This window comes from Rutilus rutilus (assembly GCF_951802725.1).
Source record: "Rutilus rutilus genome assembly, chromosome: 9".
NCBI lineage: Eukaryota > Metazoa > Chordata > Actinopteri > Cypriniformes > Leuciscidae > Rutilus > Rutilus rutilus.
Window position 1 is genome coordinate 17,174,948 of NC_140223.1, and position 22,610 is coordinate 17,197,557.

The window sequence follows — 22,610 nt, forward strand, 5'->3', positions numbered from 1 at the left end:
CAATCAGAATCCATCCTGCATTAAAGAGCTTGAGCATTTAAAGCGGCAGAAGACATAGCTGTGCGCGTTCAGAATAAACAGAACAATATCGTGCGTTGGTGTGGACACTAATATAGTTATCGCTATAGTTATCTTTATTGTTATCGTTTTTGGTGTGAATGGGCCTTTATGCTCACCAAGGCTGCATTTATTTAACAACTGTGTTCTATTTTAATATATTTAAAAAAAGTTCATATATTTTTCTGTGATGGTAAAGCTAAATTTTCAGCAGCAATTACTCAAGTCTTCAGTGTCACATGATCATTCAGAAATCAGAAATGATAATATGCTGATTTGCAGCACATGAAACATTTCTTATTAGCTTATTATGTTGAAAGCAATTGTGCTGCTTAATGTTTTTGTAGAAAAAAAAATAAATTCTTACTGACCCCAAACTTTTTAATGGTAGTGTTGTTCCTCTAAAAGAATATTTGTCTGTCAAAATCTATTCATCCTAAAGCTATTTCAACTCTCAACAGTAGATTTTCTGTTTTCGGTGAAACACACAAAAAGATATTTTGTATAATATCCTGGATGTTTCCTATACAATAAAAGTTAATGAGGATTGGGCCTATCAAGCTCCAAAACATGACAAAAACACCACAAAAATAATCCATATAACTAAATATGCTAAATTCAAAGTCTTCTAAAAGTCATACGATAGGTATATATGAGGAAAAGCTTGAAGTTTGAGTTGTCAATCACAAAAAAAATCTTCAATCATCAAATATCATTTGCATATTCAAACTCGCTGCATTTGTCCAGTTGCAAGACACACAAGAACTGATGCCGTCAAACCTGACATCACATTTAAATATGGCTTCAGAAGACGTCATATGGACCACTTTTATAGTACTTTTTTGGAGCTTGACAACCCATGGTCACTGTTTGGTTTCATTTTATGAGAATTGGTATTTTGAATATTCATTAAAATCCCTTAAAGGAACTATCCCTTTGAGGACATTAACCTAGTCAAACTACTGTTTACCTATTGTAAATGTTGTAGAGCCAGTCTAGCATAGAGTATATGTCAATGATCTGCAGATCTCCATTGGTGATCGCCTGGAGACGACGGGTAACAGCCTGGTGGTAGCTGTGTGTGTACACTTGGAAGGCGTCGTATTCCACCGGATATACAGACACCACATTACGCCGAGCCGCCCCGAGGTCCTCCACCATACGGACTCTAAGCTTATCCAGATAGGCTGCTAGCTCGCCTGCCCGTGCTTCTTCGTGCTGGGGTAAGTTTGCATCAGCTAACTCGACTACCGCCTCCCTCCAGCGTTTCTTGAACTCCCTCGGCCGCGGGCCTCCTGGAGCGGCTCGTTCGCTCTGAGCCCAGTCCCGATCGGCTTGCTCCTCCTGCTGTAGCACCTGGACCACCAGGCCCAGGTTGGGTCCGGCGGTGGGGCAACGCAGAGAATCCCTTACCACGTCCCACAACTCTTTCTGCAGGGCCTCGTACAGCAGCTCCACATCTTTGGCTTTGCGCCGACTGCTGTCTTTGCTGCTGGGGCTGGTGAAATCCTCAGTGCCCCCTGCCGTAGGAGATTCGGCCTCCCTACACTCCTGCTCCAGCTCCAGAATGTGAGTGTCAGCCAAAAACAAATCTCTTTTTGTCACCAACTGCAGGATCTCCAATACTGACAAAACAGAAAACAAGGTTATCCATTAGTCACACAGCAGAGACGGAATTCTACATTTTTATTGTTTAGTCACCCTCATGTTGTTGACTCTAAAATAAATAAAAAAAAACAAGAAAAGATTTTTCGATGTTGTGAATAAAAAAAAGATTATTGGTGTGTGTTTTACAAGAAAACACCATTCGTATTTGTCTTGAAAAACCTCGCTATATGATGTAGCCTAATTTTCTGATTTCTAGAATTGGAAAAACTGAATGAATAAAATATAACTCCATGGACATTTTTATTATGAAAATATGTTGCTCTAAATGAGCCAAACTCTCAAATTTTATAGTGTGGAAATTGTCCTTATCCACTAAACCACAAAAAAGTGAAAAAAGTGAAAAAAGTCATGGAGACTTGGAATAGTTGTGAACAATGAGGGCTGAGAACCGCTGCTCAAAAACGCCAAGAAGATAGTGAACATGGGAACATTCTCTTGGCCATCCAATACAATTCTTCAGAATTCCCCCATTAGTAAATTTCATACCATTAAACCTAAAACATAAATGCAGTATATATTCCAGATGGTCAAAAGGACTGCCAATGCACTTTGCTGGCTATAGTTTGTAATGATCTCACTTGTGTTTCTCATGTGCAGCAACACTTTTTTTACATTCCCAAAAATGTCTTTGATGAAGCAGGCGGGCTCTCATTGAGGTCAGTGCTCACACCCATCCTTCATCATTTCCATTCCCTTCCTTTGGGATGAACACATTTACATGGTCTAACAAATTGGTCTGATTACTAGAGACAGGTTTTGGGAGGCTTCGAGAACAGCATTTCATTAACCAGTCCATAGGAAAGTCTAGAGGTCAACAAGTTCACATACTGAAAGGACTAGCAAAGATGGTCACCAGCATATTGTGTTACAGATGCAAGTGACCAGCATGTAATGTTTCCAAGTTCTTAGCTTAACCAGACAAACTTCTATGGTGTATATACTATATATTAATGATAATAATAATAATTTTACTAAAATATTTATTTTAAAAAAAAGTATTATATTTTTTTCTAAATAATAATTGTATTTGAATTAACAAATATATATATATATATATATACACACACACACAAACATACAGTAGTGGCCAAAAGTAATATTTGTTTCTACGCAGCACGTTTGAGCTTCTGCAAGAACCAATGAGGTTTGTTCTTGGGCGTCAAGCAGGTTTGGTTGAGCTTCTGTTTATGTTCGCTGATCAATGTTTAAATGTGAATTAAAGCCTAAATTCAGTCTGTTCATCATATGAGGTGATTGTGGCTCTTCAGAATATTTGGACTAAACCGCTCAATCCAGATGGATTCGTTTTACGGGCTCTTTATGAACTTTTTTAAGCGTCAAATTGGTAGCTGCGTAGCTGTCAATGGAGGGACAGAAAGCTCTCAGATTTCACCAAAAAGATTTTCATTTGTGTTCTGAAGGTGATTGAAAATCTTACAGGTTTGAACAACATTAGGGTGAGTACCTGATGACAGAATTTTCCTTTTTAGGTGAACTAACCCTTTAAGCTTGCTTACTGACAATTCACAACACGCATCTATTGAGATGAAGATATGTCACAAATCAGCTGTGCAAATAATTGGCGCTGCTGTTGAATTCCTCAGAGCATTGAACGGACAGTAAGGGGCCCTTTGCGGTGCTGAGTTGCCCATATATTTCCTGTGACTTCCTGACCTTCTTCTTAGAGGGAAGGATGCGGGGGCGTTCGGTTGGCGCCTGACTCATCTGTCCCTATCCCTATCGAGGATGGACTGTCCAGTACTGCCATGACAGACCCCACACCCTTCTCAACCGTCTCGGATAATAACAGCCCAAGTTTGCCAGTCCATTGGAAGGAGATCTAAATATAAAATACAATACCAAAAGGCTTATCGCCAACGCAGACAGGGGATAAGGTGGAAAAATGTATTTGCTGCCTGTTAAAAATTAGAGTCACTTCCTCTGCAACTCATCCACGTGAAAAGTCCTCCACCCAAGGACGGCATGCCACTGTATCATCTAAATGACTTTGAGATAGGACTACTGTTCAACCCTAGGGGAAGTAAAAGCTGACCCGGTAAGCTTATGTCTGAGAAGAAACTGGCTCCCTTTTAATGCATGAATGAAAAAAACAATTGGTCACACTACAGTACGTTGAATGGGAATTGAAATAACAGGAATTGAAATTTACTGAACTTCACTTCAAAGAAATTCAACAGGTTATGGCATTCCAGGTAATGAAGTGTTCTTCCACACTTGCTCATAAATCTGTTCAAAAAAGGCCCATAAAACCTTCAAACTCCAAGACTTTTGCAAGCATTTTAACTAGGTTGTGTTTACAGTATGTGTTATATAATAAAGAACTTACTTATAAATACTTGCATATTTTAACTTACATTTTGTTTAAAAGTTTGGGCAGAAATAAATGCTTTTTATTCAGCAAGGGCACATTAAATTGATCAAAACTGACATTAAAGAAATGTACATTTTTACAAAGTATTTCTATTTAAATAAATGCTGTTTTATATTTATATATATACTGTATGACAGAACTGTATTTATGTATTTGTTTTGAATGACAGACTTTTATATTGGACAAGCAATGGTCCAGATGTTAAATCCATGCAGTTTAAATGGTTTTATCCCACAGTTATTAAAATGCGGATCGATGCCAGTAACTGAGCTGAGCTGTGCAGAGAGGACAACACTAGTTCTTTGTTTCCAGAAAGTCTCATGCACTAAATTCATGGTGTGTAGAGCATACTTCACTTAAGCATGGACATGTCACCACCCTTCCTTAATGAAAACCACAGGGATTGAAGTGTTGCCTTTTAAGGGCACATATGGCACTATGCTACACAAATATACCTCCACCACCACGATTTCCAAGAGGAGGTAACGGTATTTACTTTTGGCCAGGGATTTTAAAGGGTGGGGGCTGACAACCAACTCAACTGAATAGATCTGACTAAGCAAGATATCTGCTAACATTGCACCAACACACCTGCACAACCAACACCTCTCAGCAGGACCAATCAGCCGTTACAAGGAAAAGATTAGCCTGAGTTCTAGGAATGTAATGGAATATGATCTGTTCTTTGTCGTGCCACAGGTTCAGGACCATTTTCCCTCTGTAAGGGTTTCAGAGTCAAAATTCTCCAGTCAAGCCGGAGCACGAGAAACCGAAGAACTTGAGGAATAGCAGCCCACTGAAATTCCCTTTCTCATTCATTCACTTCCCCCATTTAATGCTCAGCATGTGCAGAGTAGACATGTTTTCCCCAGAAGTGAAATATTTAATAAGTGAAGGGCGATTGTATTTCCTGCCTCTGCCTTAGAAGCGCAGATGGGTCGAGTAATACTTGGCGGTATCGTCCCCTGTGCCCAATCCTGTCCAGAAGGAATTTTCACATGCTAAAATCTTGTTTTAATGTCCAGCCCAGTGAGATGAAGTGGCAATCAAAGTGACAACTGGCCTCGCCTGCCACTGGAGACCTTAGGTCAGGACAGAACGGTCCCACTCCCTTCTTAATTAATTTAGACATGGCCAACGTCAACAGAGCAAAACTAAATTGGACCATTTGAAAAACCGAGTACTCCACCTTACACTAAGTGGAACCCTGCCCTCACTTAATGCTTGTTGGTTTATTTAACATGCATGGACAAATCTTTCTGCCAAGTGTTGGACAATAGCTGGATAAGGTGGAAGTGTTGGCTATTCCCTTTTACGAGTGACTCTGCCAGTTGGCATGCGGGAATATTTGCTATCATAAGTTGGAGTGCAGTGATTCCATTCAGATACTGTTTCCATGGTGGCCATGACGGAATGGCTCTCAGCTGTAGTTATGGCTTATGGTTGGGGGTTGCGGGTAGTAATTTGGTGAGGTCTGGAAATCATTCACTAGGATTGAGGGGTAAACGCCCTTCTATATGGCTGCTTTATCAATTCAGTCAGATTGCATCTTACACTGCCAATCCCAAAGACAACTGAATGCATTCAGTTCTGATAGATACCAGCCACCCGAACGCAACGAAGACCTTGCTGTCTGAACAATGAGGTTTAGTTGCAACATGCTTTGTGTACCAAGAACAATTTCTTCATATTGTTATGACAAAACAAAATGGAAAAAATTGGAAAGCATGGTATTTTGTAAAAAGAAAGAAACTTGCAGCATAACAATTTGAGCAAAATGTTGCACTGAAGTTTAAGTTTAATCTCAGAATTTAACATTTGGTATGTTCTTCCTTTGATTTAATATCAACATGTACTCGACTCCACATTTGGAGCAAAAATTCCAGATTTTCAATGTGGATTCATTTTTTTTTTGGACCCCACTGAGTCTGTATGTAACAAAAATCAAAGCCTAAATTCAATATGTTCATCATATAATGCGATCATGTCTCTTCATTAAATTTTGGACTAAAACGCTCTATTCATATGGATTAGTTTTAAGATCTCTTTATGAACTTTTGAAGCGTCAAAGTGGTAGTTGTGTAGCTGTCAATGAGAAAGCTCTCAGATTTCATCAAAAGGATCTTTATTTGTGGTCTGAAGATGAGCGAAAGTCTAATGGGTTTGGAACGACATGAGGGTGAGTAAATAATCACAGAATTTTTTGGTGAACTATCCCTTTAATATTTTTGTGGAAACCATGACGTTTTTTTCCAGCATTCTTTGTTCAAAAGTATTTTGAAACATTATAAAGGCCTCAATTTAATGCATCAATATAAATAATATTTACAGTACTGTGCAAAAGTCTTAGGCACGTTAGTATTTTCACTCCGAAAGCCAGTTATTTATATCTTTTGCTGTAGTGTGTCAGTAGGAAATATCAGTTTACATTTCCAAACATTCCTTTTGCCATTAATTGTAATAATCAAGTGAGATTTTCGAATGCACAAGGAGTCTGACAACAGCCGGTGATCCACACGGAGATCTGATCTCATCATCATCCAGAAGAACTGCGGAAACGTCTCCAAAACGCTTGAAGAAACCTTCCTGCAAAGCTAAAGTACTGTGAAAAGTTTTAGGTACTAAAAGTCCTGTAAAGTGAGGATGCTTAAAAGATAATGTCATAAATAGATTTTATTTATCAATTAACTTCTATTCTAACTATCAAATCAATATATGGTGTGACCACCTTTGCAGGAAGTTTTTCTTCAAATGTCTTGGAGACGTTTCCGCAGTTTTTCTGGATTTCGTCTGTCTCAGTTTTTTCTGTTTCTTAATGTAACCCCAGACAAACTCTATACGATGATGAGATCGGATCTCCGTGTGGAGCACCAGCTGTTGTCTCCTTGTGCATTTAAAAATATCACTGAATTATTACAATTAATGGTAAAAGGAATGTTTGGAAATGTAAACTGATATTTCCAACTGACACACTACAGCAAAAGATATAAATAACTGGCTTAAAAACATTTTTTGGGGGTGAAAATACTAACGTGCCTAAGACTTTTGCACAGTACTGTATATATATATATATATATATGTGACCCTGGATCACAAAACCAGTCACATGGGTAAATTTTTTGAAATTTATGCATAATTTGAAAGCTGAATAATTAAGTTTTCCATTGGAGTATGGTTTGTTAGGACAGGACAATATTTGGCCGGGATACAACTATGTGAAGATCTGAAATCTGAGGGTGCAAAAAAATCTAAACATTGAGAAAATCACCTTTAAAGTTGTCCATTTATGTTCGCAAAATTGGTAAAGCAATGACACAGGAAGTAAAAGCATAAAAAATGTTTTGCCTACTCATCAAGTGAAATCTGATCTTGTTGACAGTTGACACACTTCATGAACAGGATTGACACCCTGTTCTTCGCTCAATTTTCTGGCTTTTCTTACATGCACAGCAACCGAGACATGCATGGCATTACACATTATTTGAAGCGTTACTTCCTTATTTAATGTTTCTTTTGATCCATATACCATTTGAATACGTCATTGTGAAGATGTTTGATAACATTATTACAAGGACTCTCTGTGAATTAAATCCTAAAAGTCTTGATTATCATTCCCTCAGGAATGTGCTGCCACTTGAGGACAGCTGCATGGATGAAGCAATGTTTCTTTTGTCAGAACACTTACGTCTGCAAAATAAATGGGAATTATTATTTAAGCTCATACAGAAGACCTTTCCTGTAATACTTAAGTAAGGATCACAAAAACAGATACCAAACAAAAAAATGGGTTTAGCATTGGAATTTTGTATATTTAATATGACGTCCAATGAATGTGTAAACAAAAATGTTCTTCAACCAAATTACAGATGGATCGCATGTGTCTGGTGTCTGGTGGTCTTCTCAGCTGATAGCTGAGAGTTACTAAACTAATAACTTGGAAACCCACATGACTGTTGCGGGAGGTCACAAGAAGGTTTCCCGTCAACATAATGTGGCTAAATACACAAATAAAAAGTGATTTTTTGCTGTGTCAGCTGGGACATGCAAAGCAGCAAGAAACCCTTTCCCCCCCTGCTGAAACAAAGCAAAGACATGACCAAACATGACACTACTGGGCACATTCAGTTCCCCTTTGCTCAGATTCCTCTTTTATCATGTTCCATGCTGCATTTACGCAAGGTAAAGAAGAGACTGATGGTTTCAGATTTGACAGCCCTCTAGCCCGTATGGTAGGAACGATTAGTTAAAAAAAAACCCTTGATAATCAGCTAAATGCATGCCGTTCTGACAGTCATGTTCCCCGATTATCAATCTTTCTGCAAAATTTAGTTCCAACTCTAATCAAAAACATCTGAACGTGGTAATCAGAGTCTTGCTTCAAAATGACACACAATTGTGTAAGAGCATAGCTGAAATAAAATTATAGGTTGAGCACACAATGAACTCTGTTGACTGTTCAACAAATGCACCAGCAATCACTAACACTGCAGATATGTTTGCAAAACAGTCGAGTCCTGTGACGTTAGTAATTCGCATTGCTAGGTGAAGGTATCTATTCTCATCCTTCACTACCATTCTTAATGCTTTTTTTTCTTTAACAAAGAGAGCTTGCAATTCGCTGCCAGTTTTGAACCTTATCTCTCATGGTCTTGCAGTGAAAAGCCTGAAACCTGAGCATGCAATCATGTGCAAATTCCTACGGAGCATGTTCCATGCTCATGCAGGTCAAGCTAAACATCCACGCTATGGTACAGTTGTGGTTAAAGGTTTGAGAACAAGCATTAAAGATAGTTAGATATTAGTTGTACATTCATAGTTTAAAGCGGGGCTCAGTAACTTCGGGATTTCTTCGCTGTATTCTCGCTTTTTGCTCGCAGGTTTCTCTCTAGAGCTCCCCCACAGCTTCGGAATAGATATTTGACAACACTGTTGTAAAAACTCGTTGGTGATTCTCAGACACCAGAGGCTAGCAGATCAACGACATCAAAGCAGATGGGATATTCTTTAAAACGTCTTCTTCATTCGGGTTCGAACAGCGTGAGGGAGCGCAATAATGACAGCATTTTAGCAGATTTCTTTTGGCCGTAAAGCAGTTGTTTACATCGCGAGACCTGATATCACGCGAGACTTCCTGACGCGGCGGCCACCGGCCCGCCGGCTCAAAGTTGCAAGTGCGTATTTTCCGCTCACGGGCACCAGGGGGGTGCGAAACGACCACCATTCACCCCGAAATAAGTAATATAACCATTCCAATGACTCCGAAGCTGTTCAGTTAAGGTAAAAAAAGTTACTTAGTTCACCTTTAAATGGTGAATTAATTAGCAAATAATGGCATGTTTAGCACTATCACAGTCTTTGATGACTGCCTGTAGATTTTATAGATATAATTATGCTTCATAAGAAATTAGAATAATCAGAAATACTGTATTACATTGACACAAACAGCTGTTATAAATAGCTAAACTGCTTTTTATAACAGCTGTTATAAAAACATTTTATGTGTGTAAAATGAGAAACACATATAGAACAGTTTTATAATGTATATTTCATTTGTAATGGACAAATCTGGTCCTTTTTTTGAGGAATATGGGTCTGTTGCTGAATTCTGCTATACAAATGCACAGCTTCAGATTCACTAGTCGACTGTTTACCTGAAAGTGGCTCCCTGGGTTTGACCTCGGGCACCTCCTCAACTGGCTCTTCCTCGGGGCCCTGGGATGAGTGGTCCTGCATGGACTCCCTCTTCATCTTGCCCTTGCCCACCATCTTCAGGAAGGAGAGTCGACGACTGGTGGAGTCAGAATCAGCTTCTGAGCATAGGTCACCATTGGTCAAGCTCTCCTTGCGATCTTTACACTTCCCTGCCATTCTATAGGAAGAAGAAATTTGATAAGGTTGATTAGTTACATTTTGATTTTGCAGACACTTTTATCAAAAGCACATTGCATCTAATTCAAGGTATACATTTTCATGTATTTCCTGGGAATCAACCCCATGACCACGGTGTTGTTATCATGCTCTTCTGCTGTTTGAGACTCAGGAAAAGATTTATGAATTAATGAATTGTTGCAATAGCATAAAAATACATGGTCTTTCATAAACTAATAGTTTAGTTAGAAAACTATGGATTTAAAGGGATACTCCACTTTTTTCGGAAATATGCTCATTTTACATCTCCCCCAGAGTTAAACAGTTGAGTTTTACCGTTTTAGAATCCATTCAGCCGAACTCCGGGTCTGACTGTACCACTTTTAGCATAGCTTAGCACAGATCATTGATTCTGATGAGTCCAGTAGCATTTCTTTCAAAATGACCAAAGAGTTTCAATATTTGTCCTATTTAAAACTTGACTCTTCTGTAGTTAAACCGTGTACTAAGATCGACGGAAAATGAAAAGTTGCGATTTTCTAAGCCTATATGGCTAGGAACTACTCTCATTCCGGCGTAATAATCAAGGAACTGTGTGGCTGTACCTTTACAGTCTATGGGCTGTACCATGAGTGCAGCAGGCGTAATGATATGACGCAGCGCCTGAAAATAGGTCTAATAGGTTAGACAAACTTAGTCCCGGTCACGTTGGAAGAAGTTACCGAGCTGGGGACTATTTTCAGGCGCTGCGTCATATCATTACGCCTGCTGCACCCATGGTACGGCCGCACAGTTCCTTGATTATTACGCCGGAATGAGAGTAGTTCCTAGCCATATAGGCTTAGAAAATCGCAACTTTTCATTTTCCGTCGATCTTAGTACACGGTTTAACTACAGAAGAGTCAAGTTTTAAATAGGAAAAATATTTAAACTCTTTGGTCATTTTGAAAGAAATGCTACTGGACTCATCAGAATCAATGATCTGTGCTAAGCTATGCTAAAAGTGGTACCGTCAGACCCGGAGTTCGGCTGAATGGATTCTAAAACGGTAAAACTCAACTGTTTAACTCTGGGGGAGTTGTAAAATGAGCTTATTTCCGAAAAAAGTGGAGTATCCCTTTAAAGGCATGTGTCTAGAACAGTGTGTCTATTCTACTAGTGGCAACAAATGGAACTACAAAAATGATAATTGTTTACAAATGAGTTTCCCAAACACTCCTAACTCCCCTTTTGGCAATAAATAATCATATAAATCATTAATTAGTCCTAAACTGTTTATCACACTTCATTTCTTTCTTTTGTGCAACAGTGCCCAACCATTTTCAGCCATCTTGGTTCCAGAGGTTTTCTTTTTATTCATTCTTCCTATAGGGATTTTCAAAATGTCTTTGTTAAAGAATTTTAAGTTATCAACCAAATCAACTAGCTACAAACTGAATTATTTAAAGCAAAAAAGTATTTGAAAATCAGACAAAAAGTCCAATATACAAGACTGTGTACTTAATGGGTTCAATGAGGGAAAGAACTACAATCCCATGATGCATTCCGAACGACATAATCCCATTAAAATATAATATAGAATTATAGTATTGCAATGTAATACAGTATCGCTTTAAAGAAATAGATATAGTTACATATCTACACAATATATTCGAATTTTTTTGCAAAATATCACACATACACAAATATTTATAAAGTTTGAGAGCACAGGGAGACTAACAATTACATCATCCGCAATGCTTCATGGGAGTGGGAGGGGTTTCTTTGCATAATCATGAATAATAGTTTCTCACGAGGAATTAAAAAATAACTTATTAAAAAATAAGTTAATATAATGCAGGCTAATGGCTTCAACAAAAGCATATACCACCAATGATTAACCAACTTGTAGCTCACAGGTCAGTCTTTAACAGTTTAGAAGTTTAGAAGTAAAAAAACAACCCGAATGTTGCACTCTAAAAATGCAACCGGAACCAAATGACATTCTTTTACGTTGATTATCGCATGTGCATTCTTCTGCTGAAGATTACGAATTTTGAATTTTGAAGTCCAAAAAAGTGCATCCGTCCATCATAAAAGTAATCCATATGACTCTGGGGGTTAATAAAGGCCTTCTGAAGTGAAGCGATGCATTTGTGTGAGAAAAATATCCATATTTAAAAATTTATAAAATAAAATAACTAGCTTCCGAGTTCCGACAGACGGCCATACACATTGATTTACGGCAAAAGAGTAACCTCTGACCTGACGCATGATGTATTGACAAATACAATTTTGAAAGATAAATGTCTGAGGATTTTGAAAAGGAAAAGGAGCTTGAAATTGTTGCCCAGCCCTATTTGTTTGAACCGCAAGAGGTGTCTACTCTCACCTTAGCTTACGCTACTCCTCCTACGTCATACATCGCGTCAGGTGTTACTCTTTTGGAGTAAGTCGACTTGCGTAGGCTGTCTGCCGGAAGATAGCTATTTTAGTTTATAAAGTTTTAAATATGGATATTTTTCTTACAAAAACGCATCACATCGCTTCAGAAAGACTTTTTTAACACCCTGGAGCTGTATGGATTACTTTTATGATGGATGGATGCACTTTTTAGGACTTTAGGACAAATTATTATAAAGCTTGGAAGAGCAATGATATTATTTAATATAACTCTGATTGTGTTTGTCTGAAAGAAGATAGTCATATACACCTTGGCTTGAGGGTGAGTAAATCATAGGATAATTTTTGGGTGAACTTCATTAAGAGAAATTGGAACCGGAACCGTTTAATTTTTTTCAATTCCCATCCCAACCCATCATACCGTAGCAAGCTCCCTTCTGAACTCCGTCTGCCCTTCTTCTTCCTCCCCAAGGGTGAGGCTGAACCTATAGAGCCCTGTGGGGAGGGGGTTTCCCTTCCCTTGCTCCTGGCAGACATGCGCAAGTTCTTGCCCAGTTTGCCCAGCGTCTTGAGGGGAGAGACCCCCTTCATGCGTTCCAGCGTGCCTTTGATGGAGCTTCCCTTCCCTGAGCCTCCACGTCGCACCTCATTAGCCTCATTTTCATCTTCCTCATCCTCAAACGGGTTTCTGTCCCGCGGCACACGCCCATCCAGGAGTGAGCCTCCGTTGCTTCTTGGCCAGTCCTCATCTGAGCCAGGCTCCTCAAATGGATTGTGGTTAAGACTCATTTTTCTGAGAATGAACTCACTACGCGTAGTCTCCAAATCCACACTAAATCTGCCTCCCTTCAGCCGAGACGGGAGGTTCTTAAGGACTGGCATGGTTGCGCTTGGAGGATATATGCTGGAAAAGAGATAAAACAGTTATCTATAAGAATCCCCACTACCAGTATGAACTGTGTAAGCCATTACAGCTGCCTCTACAAACAGGAAATTACTGCCACACAGGCCAGTACACTGGCATTCATCCATCATGCTGCTATGAGCTTTCATTTTTTAAGAAAAAGTTCCTTGGTTCTTGCCCGCGTACAATACAGCCGAAATAAAATAGTAAAATGCACATAAAAATAGAGAGACTGAATCTTGTGAAACTGTAGATTTCAATAGGTAGAGTCTGATAATGTGGGCAATGTGGTGACTTTAATTAATTTAAAAATATATATATTGGAAGATTTGTACCTCTACTTTGATAAGCATGTTGTTATGTTCTGAATTTAAATTCGTTTTGACACTTTCTTTGGGGGATATACAGTCAAAACGTCAATATGATACAACTGAAAAAAACTGAAGAAAAGCCTAATTAACAATGAAATTATTGAAAAGAAAATTTTAACTAGTCTGGCTAAGTCTTAACTAACTTTTTCTGCCAAATCAAAGCCATGTGGTGCAACCAACATGCAGGAAACCCCCCCCCCATAAAAATAGGAAATGATGTCACAGAGAGGACCACTTCAAGGTGCAAGGTGACCTTGTGGTGCAACTCCCCAAATACATCGATTTTATGAATTAATCATTTAAATTATTTGTTAAAAATGCTTTTTATATTTGTATATTATTTATATATATAGTAATGATTAAGTCTGACACTCACATTCAAGGTTTAAATTATTTATTTATTTTTACGGAGCCCCTCACATTAGGAATTTGTTCTCACAACTTATTAATTCATGGCCACGTTTTATTAATTCATTCCCTCATGATAATTACAATGTTGCAATGTTATACTAATGTGCTCTTTCATTTTTATTTAGTTAAATCGTGGCCCCGAAAAGATTTCTTCTTTTCTTTATATGTCATTGACCCATGTACTGTTGAGCCCTTTTCATTTTACTGATGGTTTCGCAGTTTTAAACATCAACTCAGCAATATCCGCAATACAAACAGCATTAAACAACACAGATAAGAGGGATCTGACAGTTTTATTTGAAAGATTACTTATTTTATGATGGCAGAATCTGAATCACACCCTCTGGTTAATCTTGAAGACAATTATTATGAGGACTTTTGATGTTGGGCCTGCCTATATCACAAGAAAAATAAAATAACGACACATACAGCCCAGAGAACGAGATCAAAATTCTGGTTAGGACAAGTCACCCAACACTTGAACATCTGGCATTTTATATTACGCCATTACTCTGTGTTACGACTGAATATGCTAAATCTTATGTAAATAAACAAAAGGAGGCTTCAACTTGATGAACCGAGTCTATTTCAAGAAAACATGTTTGCCTCTTTCAAAGGCTTCTTGGGTAGAATAGCCCACTTGGATATTTATGGCTGGTGACAAAAGGGGATAGGAACAGCGCTGAATCACATCCGGTTTGCTAATTTGTGCGCTTGTTGTGTATGTGTGTGCGCATATGATGGGGCCAATACTTCATGAATGATTAACTTTGGGTTAACGGTCGTCAACCTGGCTTCCTCTTGATAAAAACTACATACTGTAAACAAAAAAGAAAAATTCTATTAAAACATGTTTCTGAGATCAAAGTCACATTCTATACAGTAGCTTGGAGACCAATTTCAGTGTGTAACAGCCAACAAGCCTTAAATTCCTAGAGAGGGTCTATTGTTTGTGGCTTCCTACCTCTTTTAAATAATTACGTCTGCATGATTTTTCCATATGGGTCACCTACCATTCAGGGCTTATTCTTTTATGATCATCCACATTGCAAGATACGTGTAATACACTAAAAGTGTCTGACAAGGTTTCGAAGAATGTTTCAGCTCTGTTTGTCCATGTAATAAAGTTCAGTGGGGATCCAAACCGAATATTGGAAACCATTAACTTTAATTTTATGAGCAAAAACTATTTTCTTTTGAGTTTCACAGGAAAAAGAAAGTCATACAGGTTTGTAATGAGAAAATAATGACAGAATTTGAAATTTTTAACTTGGCTGGTTGTTGAATCACTAGTGAGATGTAATTATTAAACAAGAAGGACACTTACATAGCAAATGGAGTGAATGAGGAGGAGAACGTAAGTTACACAACTGCTTAACAACTATGCTTGAACCATAAGGAAATTAGTTTAATTAATTAATTAATTAATTAATAAGACACAAAGCGACTGAAAAGTCTCACGGCTTCAGCGATTGAAATTGCATTGCAGATCATCCTCTCTCAATATTTCCACTGAAATTCCAGCTCTAATTATAAACCTTACAGTGGAGCCAATAAGGAACGTCGGGTTAGATCATTGGGTGAGATATAAGAACCATACTACCGCTTTCCCAGACCAACTCCTCTTCCTGTCTCATACAGGTAGGGGACAAAAGGGACAGGCCCCCTGCATTACAGCCAATGGCAGTGACATTACGTAATACGTTTACTGGATAAAGTCAAGGAGAAATCAGACAGACGAGCTATATTACTGTATCTATATTGTTACATCTACAATTAATAACCAGCAGTTGTGATTGCCACATTTGAGGTATTACAGGATGGCATATTAACTTGAACCGTATTTAATGAAGTGATATAATGTCAGTATACCATTCTACCATTACCATACTACCTTTTTACCTTAAAATGTACTGATAACAAGCATAATATCAATCAAAATATGGTTAGGTCACAGTTAGTCTCAGTCTCAGACTTCATGCCCACGGACCGTTGGTTGAACATCTGATGCATATGGTACACAAAATGGGAAAAACATGGGAGTTTCGAAGTTGTCGTTTGATTGGTTGAATTCTACAGGATGTCCGGGAGAAACGTGTGTCGCGTTCTTTAACGGTCCGCCTGGAAACAAAGCCGTCGTGACGCCAAACCCCCTCATGGAAGAAAGCCATAGTTTTTTACAACTGTGACAATGAGCACTTTGAGGATTTTCAAAAGCATGTGAAGTTCAAGGCTCCATTGTTGCAGTAAACTTGCACAACATTCTTGAATTATTAATTTATTAGAAGCGCGCCGGTCAGTTATCGTAAGGACATCGACGTTACATTTCCACGCCCCTAAACATGACGCAAAACAAAACGAACTGTGTTTAGGTGAGTTACGTCAGTCAAACGTCCTCTTGGGCGTCCTTGTCAATGAAAGCTGCGATAGAGTCCAAACCTTGTGCTGTCAGTCTGAAGGTCTGACTACGTGAGACTAGGTAGTAGTTAACCAATTAACAGATTTTTACTGTAGCATATTTTCTCCTGAAAAAATTTACATTTTTTATTAGCATTAGCAATGATCATGGTTTTTCAGGAAAAACTATAATAGTTTTTGTACATTTTGTTTTGTGTCAAAGGAGGCTTCTGGAGGATGCAGAAATACCAAAATCGTGTTATATAAGTTGCATCAGCTAAGTCTCACTCTATCCGCACCATAATCCTCATCAACTGCACCTACTATTTCAAAATTATGCGGAACCACAGGCTGCAGTGCCAGTGAGGTTCAAAGTCTATCATCTTGTCTCTTAGAAGGGATGGGCAATGAGTTACACTGAAACGGAGGGAGGACTGGTCTTAATATGTGACGGATAGAGGAACTGCTTCTGTTGTAGCTTTGGGTTTCAGGCTCTGGTTAAAGGAAAAGCACTGGAATGTTGGAGAGAGCCAAAGACAACCTCAGTATGACTTTCCCCAAGGCTATTGCAAGCTTGTGATCTCAAACAGGTCCAGTGAAAGTACTGATTATACTGGTTAAATGTAAGAGGTATATTGCATTTATAGACAGACAGACAGACAGACAGACAGACAGATAGATAGATAGATAGATAGATAGATAGATAGATAGATAGATAGATAGATAGATAGATAGATAGATAGATAGATAGATAGATTTTTGTTTGCACGTCACTGAAGCCATAGATTCGACTGAGGATGGAAGTGTTGAAAAGGGTCCCTTACACCATCATTCATCACCACTATATTAAAGATGAACTCAAAACAAGTAAAGCATTATATGGGTACCACAAGGTCAGATTACTTGTTTTGACGTAACCAGCACTGTCAAATCTTAGTCGACCATCTTGACATTGGAATATGCCCTGCTATAAAAGCTTTTGCTTTTCCAGTACATTATCTTTTACTTGTGAGTAAATCTTTAACTGTGCACCAGGATGACCTTATAAGATTGTCTGTGAATGAGGATGGAATCTTTCTTTTTTTTAAAACAGGAAGGATAAATATTTTACTTAATAAGCAGGAAGGGAAAAGTTTTAAGTCAGCTAGTTTAGAAATCAGTCGTACTATTTTTTTACATGGTCATGTGACGAGTTTGCAAAAAAGACGTTTAAATGAGGATTAAATTGAAGGACAGAGAGGACAGTAGCTGCTGTGACACTATCGACATTGCATGCAGTTCAATTTCTCTCATAAGAGATGTAGAAAAGTTTAGTTTCACTCAAAAAACTGACTTACAACCGAGTTAAAAAAAATCAATAATGTATTTATTTGCGTAACCCTGATTTCCCTTTAATTATCCCTTTTTTAAGACGTATTCAACACATTAATTCAATATCCCAATATTTCATTCATTGAACAGTTCTATAACCAAATGCATAGATTTGAACAATAAAAACGCCAGCGTTATTGTCAAGGCTAGCATTGCAGCGGTAAATTCTTCAGAGTAGTTAACATGGTTACTAATGACACAAGGTCCAGTGAAGTTTAGCACTTTATAATAACAAAGGGGAAATATAAGAAAAACTTACGGAGTCCATGTCGGTCTGTCTTCATGTCAGAAACGAAAAGTAAAAATATTTAAATGAAATAATGTGACATCAATTCAAATCGAGGAACGTCCCACTTATGTGTGTCAACACCACCGTTCAGAGTAAATGACACGAGCTGCTCAGTCAGGACTTTTACTTTTAGTTTGTGGGCAGGTCTTAGACCTCCCCCCCCATAAAATAAAATGAAATGAAATGAAATAAAATGAAATAAAATGAAATAAAATAAAATAAAATAAAATAAAATAAAATAAAATAAAATAAAATAAAATAAAATAAAATAAAATAAAATAAAATATTAATACATTATTATTATTATTATTATTTTAAGGATATTTTAAGAACTTTGAAAAAGGTGCCTACATGTTCTCCAAAAGGATTTCACCAGTGTGCCACAAGTCTGCTACAAGTACCTTTTTCATTACACTCATTTAGTGTGGACACAAGGATAGTAATACCAGTAAATGTTGACCTTGTGGAAATTGAACCACAAGGTCAACATTTACTGGTTTTACTATCCTTGTGGAGACATTTGGTCCCCATAACATAGGGAATACCAGGTTCACACACACACACACACACACACACACACACACACACACACACACACACACACACACACTTTGTGTGTGTGTGTGTGTGTGTGTGTGTGGTTGTTTTTAAATAGTTTGAAATAGTATTCATGTATTCAGGACATCCTTAATATAAAAAACAAAACAAAACAAACAAAAAAACGGATAAACTGTAAATGGATATGTGGCTCATTTAATGGGTCACAGGTCATTAAAATTGACCTGTGACCTCACGTCTTATATTTTTGCCCCATTTTTAACATTTTAATATTTGACAAAACAATCAGGCAGCACACGTGCCAGAGGAAAGTCAGACAAATGCGTATAAATTTTGTCTGAACAATATAAATTGCTCTGGAGTGCGTCATGGGGGCACATTTCAACTGAACAAGACCTGCATAAAAGAAAGCAAGCATGCTGAAAGAGTGAGCTTCTCCAAACCCTTGTTTTCTTAAGTATTATGAAATCTGTGTACTTCAACAATATGATAAACAGTACAGAAAAGCTTCTTCGCTGATCCATAAACAAAGGATTGCCATGAGTGTCACGCCTCCCATGAGCCTCAGGGGCTTTCACAGAGGTCAAAAACTTGGCATGGTTATTTAACTCTCAATTTTTTTTTGTTATAAACATACAAACAAGAGCACTGACCACTTGGGCTGAGCAAATGGGCTGCATGGTGGGGAATAACAAGTTGTACATTATTGTACATTCAAGGTTCAAGCATTTTATCCCCCTCTTTTCTTTTGCAGCTATAGCTTATCTTCCGGACACACTTTCCCATGTCCACCTTGACCTCCCTGATAATCAACTATAGGATTCATGCAATATCTTTTCGTTGAAACTGAACAAGAACAACACCTTCTTGTTCCTGTTGATTGTCGGGGCAAAAAGTGCATAAGGAAACCACAATTGGCGTCACATCTAAGAGCAGCACTGAATAAAGCGGGACTGTATAAAGAAAAGCTCCAAACTGGGGTGAATTCTTGGCTTGGGGAGCAGGAAATAGTACCGCATAACATTAACTTTGTCATTGTTGTGTGTGTTTGCTGGTGCATCCTTTGCTCCTGCTCTGCCTACGACGTTCACCTTGGCGATGTTTCAGATATTTCCCAACAGCCTAAGCTCTTCAAAAGGACAATCTGGCTTGCATTTTATTTGACATGATTCAGTTTAGAAACATTTTATTTGTTTTTCAGACTGATTCCTGTAAAATGGTTCTGGGATTTTTGGACTATGCATTTTCATGGAAATCACACTATTACAGTAAATATAGAAAAACTATCTCTTTGTTAGAGACCCCCTTCCTGAAATATAAAGGCACATATTTATTTGTCATGTATAAAGATTCATGTATACTGGTAAAAATTTTATTATTATAAATATGTGTAAAATATTATATGTAAAATATTTACTTTCTATTATTTATCTGTCAGTATATTATATATTTCTGTCTATATTACGATATGATGACCAACCCATTTATTTATTTATTTGTTTGTTTGTTTAAATGATTAATATAAAATAGTATATATTTTTTTATTAATTAAATAATTTAATTGCCCAACATTAAGAGTACAGTTAGACACACATTCTATTTATTTATTTGTTTATTTATTTATTTAAAAATAGTATAATTTCTATTTTAATCATTTTCATATACAATTAACTTTTTTTTACCTAGTAATGAAGGGGTAGTTCACCACTGGCAAAATGGGCTTTCAATAAAAGTTGGCTGCCTATAAATTAGAAAGGCGAAAGAAAAATCGAAATCGGTGCTACCTGACTGGAGAAAACAGAAAAAGGCTGTTGTCTTCCCTTTTGCCAAATAGGTATAGGAAAACTTCAACACCCATAATGCACTGGGCATGTTGCCATCCATGGTCTGCTATATGCTTTTCAGAGTCAAATATCTCCATGCTAAAGTAGGAAATACCTCCGAACAAACTTTTTCTATTGTTCCCGAGTGCAAGAATTCAAAGAGTAAATGTTTAGCAGGAGTGAGTTACTTGCGGTTTCCAGTAAAGGATTCTGTCAGTTCTGCCCAACAACATGAAGCAAACGTTGATGCGTAAGAAAGTTGCTGCCATAGTGTTCCATTTTTACCATAATGTAGTTTAAAGAGTAGACATAGTACGATCAAATTTTCCATAACTGTTTTGTTAATAACCCTCTGCCGATCCGACTGTCCGTGGCTGGGATCACAAAAATGAGGAAGTATAACCTGTAGTTTTCACAAAAGCCCTGCGAGCTGTAAAGAAATCCCAAAGTTAAAATCTATCTGAGTTAAATGAGGATCTCATTTGATTACACCCATTTTTAAAAGTATCTTTTCATTGCTGCTTGTCATTACAGTAAAGCACACCATTCTTGGGTTCTTTCCAAAAGTGGTGTGCTCACATCCCTGTTTGTCACCATTATTATGCAACCTCTTGCTGGCACCTGAGTGAAGGGTCAGCGGAGGATGGTCCAATCATAGCCCGCCTGCATCCTGCAATGGTGCTCCTTACGAACCGCAGGAAAAGACCTCTGGATCTGTGCTGAGAAAAGGGCTCGGTAGGTCATGCCACTAAAACAGCAGCGAGCAATCAGGAGCAGCCTTACTGACACTCTCCAGTGTGGTGAATGCCAGCAGAGGAACAGGGGGTTATCCTTTATAGGGCCCGTTTTAGCTGGTAGCATCCTGATTCCGTTTCGCTGTAGTGTGGGTATCTGCAAGCGGGAATGGACTGGATGGACGTCACAAGTGTAACCTTTTACATTGAGAGGGGTCAGGTTAAAGCTAATTTAAGAGGGAAAACGTCACTCAGCATGTGAGGAAGGCTTTGTCTTTCCCTGGGTTTTTATGGCTGTCGTCGTGTCATCGCTGTACGTGTGTTTTCTGTCATCTGCAATGTCTTGTTCACTCTTCTTGGTACAGGTGTTGTTTTCACTCACTTGTACAGTATAAGACTAATTGTAGTATTCTACATATTATTACAAGTCGATTGTGTATTATATGAATTCACGATTCATGTTTTTTTTTTATGAAAATGCACAGAATAATCATTGGAACTAATTACCCAAATTGGCCATGGACAGCAGGTAAAAAACATGAAAAACATGTAAATAATACAATGCAGTTACCATATAATTGTGTAAAAAATGTTTGTTTGTTTTGTTGTTGGTGTCAAAGGTCGTGTCCAATCAAACTCTATGGTAGTGGTTCCTTTTTGATTCCTGTTTGACTCCGAGGACCCCCTATGTCCAAGACACTCTATGGCCCTCCTGTCTAAGCTGATATGTACCTATATTGCTTCAGATGTAATAAAAATAAATAAAATCAAATATATGATGTCAGTTTAATGTTGTACATCTTTATTTTTTAGTGTTTTCCAGCATTTGAATAAAGATGTTAATATAACTAAACTGAAATAATTTCAAAACTTATTTAGCCCCTCTGGAAGTTAGCTTAGGCCCCCTAGTGGGCCCCGGGTCCCCACTGCTCTATGCCACATTCATTTGTGAATTGGTAGAAGCTGTTCAAATAAGGCAGATGCCCTCAAAATAATAAATAAAAAAAAATAATAATCCTTGAAAATGAACAACAAAAGCACAAATAAAATATAAGCCAGAATTAAATAATGGTTCACTTGTTATTCAAGTCAAATCACACTTCTGTTGTTCATTTTTTTTTGTCCTTTCCATGTCATATAAATGCAAATCTTTTCGCACAACGCTTATGCAGTTTGTGGTAATTTATACTTTTTTTGTTGGGTCGCCACCTGATAATCAGTCAAATCTGAAGTGAAACTAGTTGAAACCCAACTGATTACAATGACTAGATTTCTGGCCATTGTTTTGAGATGTGATATCCACAGAATATGAATCAGTAACTGCCACATGCGAACACATGGTTTTGTAGCATCACAACACAGACCATGGTAAATATATCAAGAAG

General features: G+C 37.8%; 1 protein-coding gene across 1 annotated transcript in view; it reads right to left on the reverse strand.

The window, feature by feature from the left end:
• The window catches only part of exoc3l2b (exocyst complex component 3-like 2b), a 25,801-nt gene extending 7,582 nt beyond the window's left edge, over positions 1-18,219 (reverse strand). Inside the window, exons 1-4 of the mRNA XM_084419588.1 lie at positions 18,081-18,219; positions 12,789-13,271; positions 9,769-9,986; positions 1,028-1,682 (exon numbers count right to left, since the gene is read on the reverse strand). Of these exons, the coding sequence (XP_084275714.1) occupies positions 1,028-1,682; positions 9,769-9,986; positions 12,789-13,249 (1,334 nt within the window). The 5' untranslated portion in view covers positions 13,250-13,271; positions 18,081-18,219. The remainder of the gene's footprint in view (positions 1-1,027; positions 1,683-9,768; positions 9,987-12,788; positions 13,272-18,080) is intronic.
• Positions 18,220-22,610: the final 4,391 nt, after the last annotated feature.